Source organism: Callospermophilus lateralis, chromosome 10, assembly GCF_048772815.1.
Source record: "Callospermophilus lateralis isolate mCalLat2 chromosome 10, mCalLat2.hap1, whole genome shotgun sequence".
NCBI classification, from domain to species: Eukaryota; Metazoa; Chordata; class Mammalia; order Rodentia; family Sciuridae; genus Callospermophilus; species Callospermophilus lateralis.
This window is the reverse complement of record NC_135314.1, coordinates 17,273,787-17,289,336: the sequence shown is the minus strand read 5'-3', so window position 1 is coordinate 17,289,336 and position 15,550 is coordinate 17,273,787. Positions and strand designations below refer to the sequence as shown.

The following is a 15,550-nucleotide window of genomic DNA, read 5'->3' as shown; positions in this document are numbered from 1 at the left end:
CTTTATTAGAATTTGATGAGTAATTAGGGCCTTCTACTTGCCAACATGAATTATGCATAGCAAGGATTACTCTGAATCCCCCAGAAATTCCAAGAAAATATAGATTATAACATTCTGAATGTAGCAAAAAGCAACACTAATTTAGTAACCAGGTGAATCTAATTTGTTAGGAAATAAAACTTCCTGGTCTCAATCTTGATGTCCAGTCACCTGGACTTCCTGAGAGAAACTCACTCATTCAGTAGACCACAAGGCATAAGTCTATAGCTGTGCATCTTGTTGGACGAAAATATCAGTTTCTCACCATCTATGGCTGCCCTTTCCTTTCTAAGTGTTCTACTAGCTGTCAAGGGAGTTTAAGTGTAACTCACACCAGAGATTGGTAAAATGAAAAAAGAAAGATCAAGTAAGCAAAATTCTGGCCTATTATAGGATAAGTACTTGTCTACTCTGTGTATTTCTATAATATGGGAAAATTTGATTTCTATACTAAAAAGACTGTTACAAGCATTTAACCCTCAGGAACTGATTTTTTTTGAGATATCCTTCCAAATCACAAAGAAAAAGGGGTTTAGAGAAGTTCTATGAGAAAATACCATATCTAATGACCAAGTGAGTTTCTTAGGTATTTTATTGGCTGTCAGCATTAATTCTTTGTATAATATGCAAGATCACTTACATTGTGTATAAGATACAAATTCCTTATTGTTTTGGTAAAATTCTGGAGAAATAAGATGGAATGGCTTTTCTACTACACTTGAATAGTATATAAAAAATAACATTAAGTTTTATAACAAATTTGGGACAAATGTCCCTCTATAGTAAACAGGAACATAACACACAAAAATTAAATATACTGTTCGAGTTACTTTGGTATTTCTGTGAGTTGATGAAAAGAACCTGTGGACCAGGGAGATACTGAAAACTATCTTTGCTTTACAGATAAGATAAGCCTTGCAGTACAAATAATTCAATTTCCTGTATGAGAATGTTCACCGTGGCGGTACTTGACCAAGAATTCCTCAGGCAAGGAATCTCAAAATTAGTTTGAGACAGAAGCCAAATGTCTTTCTGGAATGTGAAAGGTTGATTTTCTGCATTACATTTTCATTTTTTACCAGCTCACCTTGTATACTCAGAATCTGGACTTTCAGCTTTGAATTGGAGATTCATGAAATATTTAAGATTTATTTAGCTAATGTGTTGAAAATAAGCATCACTATAAAAATGAACTCATTTTTTATAAAAAAAAACTCATTATATAAAAACATTGATTTGTTTTTCAGAACAATTAAACAATATCCTCCACCCCCTACAAATAAAACAAATCATCCTAGAACTCCTTACTATATTCAAATGGATCCACAGTGTAGGCTGAACACCACCCTGTGATAAACGGCTTCCACTGTGTTGCATTGATAATAGATAACATTACTGTTCACCCTGGATTAAGTGCTTTACAAAATCTATCAAATTTAATTGATTCCTCACAATAAACTGTGAGATTAGGCATGGCCATTCCCATTTGATGTACAAGGTTAAGATATGAGCTCAAGGTCATGCAAATAGCAGTGGAGAAGGAATGATAATAAACGAAGACCATTTGGCCCCTTTGCCATTATAAAATGGAAAAGCTACCAAATGAGCCAAGTTTACTTAAACTCAGTGACAGGAGAAGAGCCATCCCTGAGATGATGTTATTGTCAAAATAAAAAACTCAAAGTAAGGGCAACTTTCAGTTTGAAAGTTCATTTTAAGTACATATTAAAATTGCTGGAAAAGTAAGTAATAATAAGTAAGTACAAATGTACTTCATATTTCAGAAATAAAGAGTATTATTTCTATAAGTTTTTTTTTTGTCTTTATGTTACACTGTTCCAATGCTTATTTGTATGAGGTAGATGCTGTCATAACATAACACAAAAATCTACAGATTTCAAGTTGTAATTTCCAGCATCAATAAAATTCCCCAAACTCCAGATTCTCTGTATTTGTAAGGAAACAAATAATAATAAAAACTACAAAATGAATCAATAAGAAAAAAAAATTTGAAATTTGAAATTCTCAGAATTTGTTTCTTTTGGTTGCTCTTTATATTCTTGTAAAGCAATTTTCCACCACATGCACAAAGGTATCAATTTCATCTGGATTTATGGATCTTCAAAGACCTGGCTGTTTCATGCAGAGAAAATCACTACTAGAGATTGAAGAGGCAGGCAAGTTCAAAGTCACATGTTCCCAGAATCCAGCATCATAGATTACAAAGATGAATACTGAGCTCAGGAGTCTCTCTTTGCTCTGACTACTGGAATATAGCAGAGAGCAAGCATGCTTTGCTCCAGGATAACATCTGATGAGTTAGTTACTTCAACTGGACTGAGTGATTAAAAATCAAGAAAATCTACAAAAAATTATAGGAACTAAGCAGATATACTAAAATAAAGTTCCTATTCCAGCAGAGACCAATCGTAATGGAAACTAATCAGTTTTCTGAATGTTACCCAAATGACCTGGATACACTGAATAAAACAATCCAGGGGTAAATACTAGGTGAATCTAAGAATGAAATGCAAGGTTAGGAAGGCTTATGTGGACTTACAGGGACCGGAAGGAATTTACAACCAGCTGGAGAGATAAGACATATGGATCAAAACATCATTAAGAAAAATGGGGAGCAGATATTTATAATTAAATGAAAGGTAAGAGCAATGACTGCTTCTCCCATTCTGAGAATTATGTGGGGTATCTGTGAATGTGAAGAGCGGAGTGGCCTAATCAGAGCAGCAGCTTAATGATGCAGTAAGAAGGGGTGGCAGTAGGAAGCCTGGGCTCAGGGAGCAGGGCAGACACTGGAGAGAAGCTAAGCGTTCAGTGATTATTTTTTTTTATTGTTCTTTTAGACGTCATGCATCACTGCATGAATTTTTTAGGGCAGTGTGAGGCCTCCAAAAGCGTCAGAAACAAAAAGAGAGGCACAATTTAAATTTAAAGGAGGACATTTCAGCGGCAGTAAGTTCCACTCATAGGATTCCCATTTGGTTTCCCCTTTTGTGGTACTGGGTGCTCTACCACTGAGCTACGTCCTCAGCCCATGTTTTATTTTGAAACAGGGTCTCAAATTGCCCAGGCTGGTTTCAAACTTGTGATCCTCCTGCCTCAGCCTCTTGAGTAGCTGGGATTACAGGCAGGCACCACCACACCTGGCCTCCCACAACCATGACTATATACCCATTTGCGACTTTCCAAATGAAAGATCCTATTTTCAAGGCAATTTGTACTGTCCCACTTCAGCCAGTTTTCTAGTTCAACTCACTTTTAGGTTTCCATCATGGGCAAGATTAGAACTGCACTTCATATTTCAGAAACAAAGAGTGTTATTACTATCAGTTTTTTTTTGTCTTTATGTTACTACCATACTAAAGTAGATTCAAGCACTGTGATTAGTCATCTTTTTTTTAAAAAAAGTTAGCCTTTATAGCTACATTGTTCGCTCTGTCTTAAAAATATAGCTTTTATTATAATTCAGATATGGTGAGGCCAAGAGATCAGGAGATGATTGTTTCTGAGGAGCCAGTCATTCCCCCAGTTTTAATGGGGGTTGGGAGGTTGTGGGGGAGGGTTGCACATCAGGACACACAGCCTCACACAAGGAAGCACCAGATCCATGGGAGGCAGAGGGAGCCTTTGTTGGTATTTCATGGGAAGGAAAAGGCAAGGCAGTGTAAGCAGGCTTAGGACTGACGAATTTCGAATAAATCTGGCAATTCTGGGGAATGGGGGCTGCCCCTGACAGTCTATTACAGGGAGATAAGAGCAGAAGACTAACTCAAGTTTAAAGCCAATAAAGACCAGAGTTGCAGTCATAGGCTTTGGACCAGTTGGGGTGCCTATGAAAGATAAGCTTTATGGGGCATTTGTCTGCTATCTCTAGAGACTGGTTGGTCCTGGACGGGGTTTCCTAGAGTCAATAAGGCCCCAGATCAGAAAATGCAGAAAATGAACAGGCATGATAAATCATCTACCAGAGACTTAATAAAGCATTGAAGCCCTGGGTGGAGGCAGAGGCAAGCCGAGATTTTTCAAGTACTGTAGGGCAGAAAAGATTAAGAATTTGATTTACCTGGGACATCCTCTCCCGGTGCTTGGCCTCCAGCCTCTCCTTGGCTTTCTGAAAGTGGGCATGCTCATTTTCGTCACCAGGCGTCTCAAGATACTTGTCAACGGCGTCAGGGGTGCTGGCTGCTGTTGTAGGAACTATAAGGTAGAAGGGAAGAAGGTTTGAGAAGTCAAACACAATGTCCATTCCTTCCTATGAAAGCCAAACTTTCAGTTATTTGCCAGGACAAAGAATTTAGTAAAGAAGCGCAAATGAGATGTTAATGCTGTTTGAGAGAACAATGTGGGACATTTCAGCAAAGGTGGGGATGTGTTTTGCCTCCTCCAAGTATGGGCTAAAGAAAAATCTAAAACAACCCATTTTGCAAATTAGAGCATTAAGAAATTCTTTGCAAAACACGAATCCAGAGAGAAGCTGGTGCTTAATATGAATATGTTTTGCTAAATTAATTTTTCTTTGCTAAATTTTTTGTAATTTTGAAGTGTTGATTATTTACTTTTTAAACAGCCCATTTTGTATCAATATTATATATTAAGATTCCTGCAGAAAACAAAGAAAACTGAAAATAGACTACTGCAAAATGACAATATCTCACTGCAAAATAAGAATAACTCTGAGAAAAGGTAAATTCTACACAACGAATTTTAGATAGTTTAATTACAAAGTCATCCTTTAAGAGATGGTATTTGAAACCCTATAAAGGGAAATAATAATAAGTACATCTTTGAAATGATAAAAGAACCTAATACTTTCACAAATTTGTAAGTTAACAATTCATTAAACTACTTGGCAAAAAGAAAGAGGTTTAGGCTTTGTATTCAACTAATAACTGCTAAGCAATATTTGAATTGCGACATATGCTGCTATATTACAGACACATACTCATAAAACTAGAGTAGACTATAAAATAGAAATGTTCTAACGCATGAGCCAGTAAAGTATAACACCTATACAAGGGGTCTTACAAAAGATAAGTACTGCCTAGTGACAATTCAGGGTATTTAGGAGCTTAAAAGAAAATAAAAAAGAGATTTTTGCCATAGAACAACTTTAACCTAAAAATGAAAAGAGAGACTTTCACTGTCTTCTCAGGTCACATCAATTTCAAAGGATTATTCTAATATCACTAATGTTCCAAAGATTCTTTTCATTCTTTTTACCTAATTACTTGAGAAATATACTTGGGATATAAAATCCCAAGGAGGACTTTAAATGAGAAGAATTTAAGGCTAAGTCATTTTGAAACTAAAGTTTAAGTTACATGTCTTTTATGTAAGCTTAAGAAAATGCCTGGAATCTTAATCCGAAGTCTTTGAGTTATTAACAGAAACCAGGAAATATATTAAATAATATATTTAATTTTAAAGAGAAACAGTCATTCTGATTTCTTCCTCTCTACTTCAATCACCAATTAATCATTATTTGTTTTTTTTTTTTTTAAAACAGAAGCATGTAATAAAGGAGGGAATTATATTCCATCTTATGCTGACAGAAAAGGCGGGAAGGATGGGGAGAGCAAACTGGGCTTTGCAAGTAACCGCAGATGCATTAGAATTTCAGTTCTTTTCCTACACCAGCTGGGGTCCTGGGCAAGTGACTTGGTCCTCTACATTCTAGTTTCTTTATCAAGGGGAGACAACATGTCGAAGCACACATTAGGAGAGTTGGGAAAATGAGAACCACCCTATGCCAGTTAAGCAGTCACTTAAAGGGTGTCACTCAGGATACCTGGTATGTTAGCACCTTCCCTCCTCCTCTGCTTATTCCATCTTATTTAAATCTCATTGTTTGTGCTATCATGGGAAAAATCAGCTACTTTCATTTCAAACCCACTGAAAATGAATGATATGCAGGACCATGAAGTATCCTCTTACAAGGAAAGTAACTTTTTTTTTTCTAAAATAATCTTAATTTGTAAAAATTTAATTAATTTGTAATTGAAATAATTTTCAACTTTAAAACTTTCTGTAAAATATTTTTAAAAAGGTATTTTTTTCTGCATAATCTTGAACAAATCAGTATGCAAGTATTTTTTACTTAAACGATTTCAAACATGACATAGAGGTGGTATTTAACATTTTAAATGGGTTTTCCTCAGTTTTAATCATTTTCTCATCTTCATATAGCAGACACAAATGAGAACAAGTTAAAGATAAAACCAGAAAATAAAACAACATTCTTTTGGCAAAGTACAATCCAGCAGAATGACATGATTAAGCAAACCATGTTTTACATTTTAAACAAACGAAAATGTATAAACGTTTGGGTGCATATGCACTGATCAAAATAGCCATCTGGCTCTAAGACATAACCACACCATAGCACCCGCTGCAGAAAAAATTTACACTCCATAAGTATAAAGTTTTCCAGCTCTTGGGACTGGCAAATTTTAAGATTTTTCTCTACTTCTTATGGATTACAAATATTGTTTACTCTACAATGGAGAGGTGATAATACACTACAATCTAAGTCACTAAGATCTCATTGGCCTAAATTGAAATATAGCTTTGTAATACTAAGAATAAAAGAATAATCAAGAAATAAACATGAAGTATGTCTAACAGTATTAAGATGATTTCAAATATCAAACTTTTTTTTTAAGGCACATGAAAATAAATACAATACTGTATTACCAATTTATTCCAGTCAAGAAATATTTCCATGATACTTAATTTTATGTGCCAACTTTTTTTCCTGAGGGTGTCCAGATAAAACATTCTCTTTCACACATTCTGTTTCTGGGATGAGATCAGCACTTGGATCCCCAGATTCAAGAAAATAGTTGTCCTCCCCCTGTGGATGGATCCAAGTACTGATCTCACCCAGGCCACTTGACTTGAGATTTTGAATAGAATAAAAAGGCTCAGAAGAAAGAAATTTGTCATTTTTGCTTCCTTTCTGCCTGTGTGATTGAGCAGGGACCTTGACCTTCTTCTGCCCTTGGACAGGGATCCCCTGGTTCTCAAGCCTTTGAATTCAGACTGAATTATACCACAGGTTTTCCTGGGTCTCCTCCTTGCAGATGATAGAACATGGAACTTATCAACCTCTACAGTTGCCATCTGAGACAATTCCTTACAACACATCTCTTCATATATATGCACATATGTTCATGTACACACACACACACACACACACACACACACACACACACACAGAGTCCTGTTTTCCATGGAAAACTTGAAGAATTTCTCTCCAAGTTAATCTTTGTTAGGGGTCCCAGTTGCAACTTTAGTTGAGACATTTAAGAGAAGTTGTTTCTTTTTAAATATTTAATTCAAACTTTGTAGCCATTTATACTAACTCTCCATCTCAATGAATAAGAATGAGTGAGATTATCCTATGTACACACTAACTGGGAAATCAGATTACAGTCTAGTTATGGAAAGAAGAATGATAATATGTTAATATTTTAAAAATAAATCCAGTATTTTATTATTATGGCCCTGTAGCTGGTGAGGAGGAAGGGAAGAACATTTTTTAAAAGAATATATAGATATGTGTGTGTGTGTGTGTGTATATATATATATATATATATATATATATATATATATATATATATATATATTTAGATGTTGATGAACCTTTATTTTATTCATTTATTTATATGTGGTGTAGAGAGTCAAACCCAGTGCCTCACACATGCTAGGCATGCACTCTACCACTGAGCCACAACCCCAGCCCAGGGAAGAGCATTTTTAAGGACTATGTCTAGAGGGCTGGCTTCTTTTCCTCTCTATGTCTACACCCTAAAGGCACTGTGTTTCCAGGACCTGTTCCATGTTGTGACAAGGCCCATGGCAGGCCAGAGACTTGGTAACACAGGTAGCAGGCAGTAGGAGAAAACCTATTTCTAAAAGGTGTTTCCCTCTGGGAAGGGAGTGAATGGCTCAAGGAATGTCAGGGCATGTCCCAGGGCAAGAGGGGAACAGGAAGGTGCACATTGCAGGTTACTCAAAGCAGGCCACTATACCTATACACTTCAAAAGTAGAAACAAACTGGCTTGGAAAGGTTTTTTTTTTTTTTTCCAAACCACCACAAGGCACTTTAGCCTTCAGAAAACTCTGAGGTTCTTCAGAAGCTGTCATATGGGATCCTTTTTCCAAACTGGCCAAATTTATTAGCATCTACTGTGCTAGGTTGCTTACATGTGTTCTTGTTTAGTATGAAGACAGTAAAAGAAATTTGCCCAATTTTATTGCATAGAGGGGAACACTATCATTTAACATGCTCACAAAATCTGAGTTTAGGATTAGGTAAATCATAAAAATGTTAAAAATTCAATTTTTTAGAGCAGTAGAGCTCATTCATTCACATATCCAGGGTACTCAAAAAGGTTTTGTTTTTGTTGTTGCTGTTTTATTTTGTTAAGGAGCAACTTGGTAAAAACTATGGTTGGTTATGATATCTGTACGTCTGTTTCCTATCAAAACTGTTCTGCCCTGAATGCCATATGGCAAATTAGTGACTTCTAATAATGGTAAGATTATAAAATGAGGTCAAGCAAAAGACCCTACAGAGCTGGAATACAGATGACTTCTTCTTAGCCTGGGGCCCCTACTCAAAACATGCTCATTCATGCTTTCTGCAAGCAAGCTGCAGGGGTGTGCTCACCTTCCCGCAGAAAACCAGATTTAAACTCAGAGTTAAATATCTTTAGCTCCAGGTTCTGACCTATAGGAGCCTAATCATTAGCAGTACCATCAACATCATATGCACATGCTTTCACTTTTTAAATGGCCTTCCTATTTAAAAAGGACAACAGAAGCACTTCCAATTAATAGCACATTACTGCCTCCAGGGGCATATTCTACTTCCAAATCCTCAGCGGCATCCTGGGGGGTGACCTATGCCTTCTACAGAAGCTGCCTTCATACCCTGAGAAGACAGAGATGTCCGAGAGTCTGAGATGGCAGCTCTGCTGCAGACAGACTATGCTGCCTTGAGAGTGTTGTTCATTCCTTTATTCCTCCATCCTACCAATAAGACAGCTCCTACTATGCGCAAGGCACATGGAGACACCAATGAGCAAAACACACACCCTTACCTGTGGCCTAATATCCTAAAGCAATCACCAAACACATGCACGTGCATGCACACACACACTCACACACACACACTCACAAGACAAACAAGAAATGATAATGGTTATGATTATGGTTTCATTATAAAATATGGTTTGTGTTATAGAGGAAAACAGCAGGTTTATGTTTTGGAGGAAAACAGGGTTAAGGAGGTTGAGGGAGTCAGTGGGGAGAGAGAGGCTGCAGGAGGACGTAGTGCAGGAGCAGTCTTACTTATGAAGGTGACATCTGGGCACTTCCTAGCTAGCTGCCTGAAGAACCTGGCAGGCAGATGCAGAAACTGACACAGAGGCTCTAAGAGAGGAGAATGTTTGGCAAATTCCAGGAGCAGGGAAGGAGGCCTATGTGGCCAGAGTTGAGGAAGCCAGGCAGAAGAGGTGGAAGAGGGAGACAGGGGATGGGACAGATCACAGAAGGTGGTGGAGCCAGCAAGGCCGCTGGGGAGCCAGTGTGGGTGTCTAAGGGGGGGAATATGTGATGTGTTGTGAGGCCTATTAGAAGGATGGCTCTGTAGAGAAAAAGATAAGGATGGCTTGGGCCAGCGTGGTTCTCACAGGAGGTTCCCCACAGCACCCCACACCTGAGAGGGATCACAGATTTGCTTCCTCCTCACAACAAGATGCTGTTACCTGAACCCTGGGTAGCTGAATCCCTGGGGGTTTGGGGGGGGGGATGCCTTCATGTGTATAAGAGGGCTCATTTCAGTTTTAGTAACAATATACCAATGCCTATTGTGACTCTTCCAGTGCATCATGTAATCTCCCCTCAGTACCTGCCTGACATCTGTTTTCTTGGTGGCAGGGGGAGCAGATTTGCTCTCAGTCCACAAATGAGCTCTGGTGCTATGCTCAATGTTCCTGTCACAAAATGCACCGCCCATCATCAAGGGCACGATGCGGATGAAACATTTCCAATTGCATTTCCCCTGAGAACACCATCATTTGACGGGAATGTGCTTCAAAGCAAGGTGAAACCTGCTAACATTTTCTGGATGCGGCTGACATCACTCTACTCTCTCTGACCATCTGGAGGACTCCATATGAGACAAACCATCAAATTTAACTGCTCAAGCACCAATTTCCCTCATTTTAGTTCTGATTTGGTGATCGGTCCATAGGACAGTTGTCCCTTGGTATGCTCAGGGAATCGGTTCCAGGATCTCCCTGCAGGTCCCCAAATTCTCATATAAGGAGGTCCAGTCTCCTATATACAATGTAATAGTATTTGCACGCAGGCACATCTTAGCATATATTTTGTTATTTTCTGATTTTTTATGATACCTAATACAAAGTAAATGCCTTGTAAATATTGTTTAGCGAATGACAAGGAAGCCTGTACACATTAAGTACAGATGCAGTTTTTTAAAGATTTTTGATGAGCAGTTGGCTCAATCTGTGGATGTGGAAAAATGAGTACCAAGGGCCAACTGTCCTCTATTTCATATTCATAGCAAAGATGGCACAAATGTGAGGTCAAAATTAGAGACACCAAAAAGTTGTTCCTATAATTTTGAATTCATTTGTTTTGTCAATTATGATGGACTCGGGGTGCTAAAGAAGAAATAATCCTACTTTCAAACAGTGATGATCAGGATCTCCTAGAACAGGATACAAGCAAGGCAGATGTAAACAGAGCCCCACAAATGACATCCGAGTTGATATTCTAATATTAGATTATAAGAAGAAAATTTGGTCCATCTCTTCTTGTCAGCAGATGGTCACTTATCTCTATGCCACTGGCAGCTAGAGATGAAAGTAAATTAAATCCTACATAAGTCATTGCCTTATCATTGAAAACGCTATTTGATACAGAATGAGCAGTGCTGTCACTTGAAAGGGCTATAATTTATGAGAAGAGGCCATGTAGATAATTTATATATGGGTAAAATATTAACCCAAAAGACAGACTTTAAGTGAAAATTTCATCTCAATCTGGCAGGCCTTTTGGACTGCTACACCACTTAAATGGAGGAAAACTTTAAAGTTTCTTCATTTCTCTAATTTCAAGATAGCTAAAACTCCTAATGCATTCCAAACTCAAGCATTTATTATCCTTACCAAATCTGAGGAGCCATTTATAATGTGAAAACAAAGTTTGTTATCCTTTTATATGACACCAGATTTTCAAATAAATAAATAAATAAATAAATAAATAAATAAATAAAAGGACAAGGCACATTCTCCTGATAAGTCCTGGTATCACATTTTCTTTATAGCCAGTGCAGTCAGAGTTGGCAGGGAACACTATCAATACATCGTGTGGACATAAGGTCATAAAAATGTAATCTCTGCTGTGTTTATTCTAGTTAAGCTACATTTCTTTCTTTCTTTTTTTTAATGTCTGTGGACACGTACTAAGTTGGGAATTTTGTCAAATATGTGAAATGAATGTGGCTTTATTATTATCTACATTCTTTATTTAGTACAAGCCAATAACATTTAAAAGTCATCTCAAGTCTGACTCTAAAAAACATGTGTGAAGTAACAGCAATGACAAATGGCTTCTAGAGTGTCTTAACCATGAGTTATTGTTTCTTGTCAGTGTGTTGGAAGCTTTAGTGATCCTCATAAAGAAATGACTGTCGTATCGTATCTGTTCAACACTCAATGGATGAGTTTACAAAGTCCAAATCTTCCATATCATCCACTTTCACAGAAACTGTAGCAGTCAAACCAGAAGGAAATTTCACCTCTACAGCAGTCTTAAGGATAAAAGCAATTTCATTCTATTCCAGCCTCTACAAGCATCTGTTCCTACAGGTATATATTTTGCTTTGCATTGTTAAATTGCATTGCATACCGGAGTCTCATCTCAGCAATAAAACTATCAAGTTGTAGAGAGCAGAATGTTTGGATTACTTTGCTGGTCTCTCTCAAAATGCCTGGCTTAGCACTGGCACATCCTGAGTTCAAAAGCAACCGCTGTATTAAATGAGGGGTTGGCCTGCTGGCTGCTGTTTCAAAAATTATGCTTTATGGGAACAACCCAGCCACGTCAGTTCATTTATTTATTTTCTGTGGCTGTTTTCATGCTGCAAGTACAGAGTCAAGTAACTGCAGCAGAGACTGCCTGACCTGCAAAGTTTAAAATATTTACTAGCAGGCCTTTTAATAGCAAAGGTTTGCCAATCTCTCTAATGAAAACTATCCACTCACCTTTAGTGAGTGAATGAAGGGAAAGCAAATATATAATGAGTTTCCTTATTTCCCTTTACTCTTCAAAGTAAAGTGTTCTTAAAAAAAAAAAAAAACCAGCTGGTTTGGTAAGCAATTCAATCCTCTTCCATCTTGGAGTTGCTTACTATTATAGCATTGAAGGAAGCTTTTTATTTTTTAATCTAAGCACTTCTGGATATCAAAGATTTGGCTCTCCATACTGGTCAATCTGGTAGATTTCATTGGCACTGATGTGGCATGTAATTTAATATATTGTCACATCTTTCGGTAATTGTTTTTAATAATGTTTGGTGGTTTAAAAAAAAAAAACCTCACAGTTCCATTAGTATTATAGAACGGGCTATTTCACAATTCAAAGGAAAAGGATCATGATTAAGAACAAGAGTTCAATTCTGGCCAAAGACCACATGGCCAAGGCATTAAAGTAGGACACAGTTAAGACAGGCTGCAGTGACTGGTAACACTGGGGTTAAAGCTGTCCCTTCCTTGCAAAGGCTACACAGGGAGTGACCTACAGTTTACAGATCCTGGGCTTCTGCAGCAACAGGCTAAGAACCTAGGGGTGGGAGTTTGGCCTGATCTGATAGACTCCAATTCTTTTTATATCCTCTGGAAGTGCACTAGACTATTCTATGGTATCTGGGTTGCTTTGAGGTGATGACAAATTCACCTTTCCCCTTCCTCAATCCTGTATGGGGAAAGAACTCCACCTCTGCCATAAACATGAGCCTAAGGTCATAAACATGATCCCAAGGCACAAGTAAGCAGTGCAGCAAGCATACAGGGCATCTCCACAGATGCATGTTTTCTAGCATAGGCTTAGAGAGAAAATGATGAATAGTGTACTTCTAGCCTAGGGGCTTTCTGTTCATGCTCTGCTCACATTAAGATAGAAAAACAATGAGACCTCACATCTTAGTCAGAATAGCAATAGCCATACCTCCCTTTTCTCACCAGTATTGAGAGCTAGGATAATGGCCTAACAAATTTAATTTCATAGATATCTGTGGAGAATTGGAGGTCACGGACGGACATCTTTACAATCCAACAGCCTCCCTTTGGTAGTACACATACCTGTTTATAGCCTACTTATATTTCTGGGTCAGAGATGGAAAAAAAATAATAGTCTAGAACAGTAGTTCTACACCAAGGGAGATTTTGTCACCTACCTGCCTCAGGCACATTTAGCAATGTCTGGAGACATTTTTAGTTATTGCAGCTTGATAATGGCATATGGGGACTGGGACCAGGGGTGCTGTTAAATATCCTACATGCACAGGACACTCACAGCAATGAACTATCCAGACCAAAGTGTCAATCATGCTGAGGCTTGGAAATTCCGGGCTGGATATTATCTGCATCACATGTCAGCAAAAATGAAGGAGCCAGAGATAGGTCACCCTTTGGCCAGATCCCCACAGGGCAATCAGTTGACTAAAAAAATGACACAATGATCTTTGTGAGATTCAATGCTATTAAGGATTGATCTGTTTGTCTTTTGAGAAGCAATCTGAAGGGGCCAATACTAGAAGAGATGATCATAACTCAAAATTTAAACATAGTAAAAAGTACATAATAATTCTCTTTACAAACTGCATCATACAGACTGAATACAGAACTTTTCCACTGTCCTCAACTCAAAGAGGCAGATATCAAATTAATATTGGAAAACTAAATCTCACAAAATGCTTTATCCCAAATGGACAGGATTTCTTTAAAGGATTTAAGTCCATATGCTTATAAGTAAAATAATAGCTCTCAGTCTCATGTCTCTATCTCTTTTATATTTATGATTTCAACACTTACTTATGAGAACAACAAAAAACCCAAAGCAAATCTGTGTTCCTAAAATTGTAATACTTCTCAAAAGCGTTTTTTTCTGACAAAAAAATTAAAATCTACAAATGCCCGATTACAGTAATAAGAAGTCTTGACAGGAAAATTATTACATTTATAATGTAGACCCATCATACACTTTTTCTGTTAAGTATAATCTCACACCGGTTCAACTGAAGAGCTTTTCCTACCTCATTTTCACATTTAGTTTTTGACTAGAAGAAGCTCAAGACTGAGCAACCTGTAAAACCAATCACCTCTTGCAGAGATGTCGTTCAATTAGCCCACGCTGGTGAAGGGGCAAAGCCTAAGCCCAAGTTGCCCAACAGAACCAGCGTGGTCACCGTCCAGTTCAGTTCACTTTCTCTGAATCAAGTCTGCTATCTACATTTGACCTCTACCTGACCGTGGCTTTTTCAATTCAAATGTGCAGCTTTGCTATAAACAAGACTGCCTAGCTGCACAGCCTATAAATAACTATAAATTATATGGTTTCTCCTGTCTGTTTGCACTAGCACTGCAGAACCCTTCACTTGCTGTGATTGAAGAGGCTCCATAGGTAGTCATGAAAATATAACTGACAAAATCACTTCATCCTCCTAGAACGGAAGGTGTCAGAATCCTACAGACAGTGCAAGTAGATGGAGAAAATAACTGGGGAAGAGAAAACTACAAAAGAGACTTTCAATATCTGGAAGAGTGGACGAAAAATGGAAAATGAATCAAATGATGATGTTCATTTCTATCAGTTCATTAAAATGAAAAATACCATTCTTTTATATGCTAAAACGATATAAAATGAAACTTAAGGGTAAAATCACCTTTATTTTTAAAAAGAGTGGGAAATGCTTGTAATTTACTGGTGCATGCTATCTATAATCATGGCATTTAGGATAAAATGTTAATATTCTTCATCCTCTTTTTGTTATTTTCTGCATTCTTAAAATGTCCTTTCTGAACCTCAGATGTAATTGTCTAACCTAGAAAACAATGTCAGAACCAAATGCTTAGCCATTTGGTATGGAGCACAGCCAAAACGTTGTTTTGGTTTCAAACCTTGTCCTCCCATGTTTGATGGCTCTACATAAGTCACTAAGCTCTTTAAGTCTCATTTTCTCCTATGTACAAAGGAAATGAAGAAAATGTCCATGAAGTGGCCCAGAGAAACACAAATAATCTGTGAAAAAACTTGGCACATTGCAACATGCCATGCAATAAAAATATTATCAATAATACAGTGTAATATTGGGAGATTTCTTTCTAGTCCTTCTATGTCTACCTACTTGCCAGATTTTTAGTGTTCTTACAGAAAAAAAAATGTTTTTATTTCCATAAC

At 37.5% G+C, this 15,550-nt stretch overlaps 1 protein-coding gene across 6 annotated transcripts in view; it reads right to left on the bottom strand.

Annotated features, from left to right (window-relative positions):
• Nucleotides 1–15,550, bottom strand: part of App (amyloid beta precursor protein) — a 236,323-nt gene that overhangs the window by 74,627 nt on the left and 146,146 nt on the right. For all 6 annotated transcript variants that reach the window (XM_076868550.2, XM_076868552.2, XM_076868554.2 and 3 more), the window contains one exon: nucleotides 4,121–4,254. In XM_076868550.2, the coding sequence (XP_076724665.1) occupies nucleotides 4,121–4,254 (134 nt within the window). The remainder of the gene's footprint in view (nucleotides 1–4,120; nucleotides 4,255–15,550) is intronic.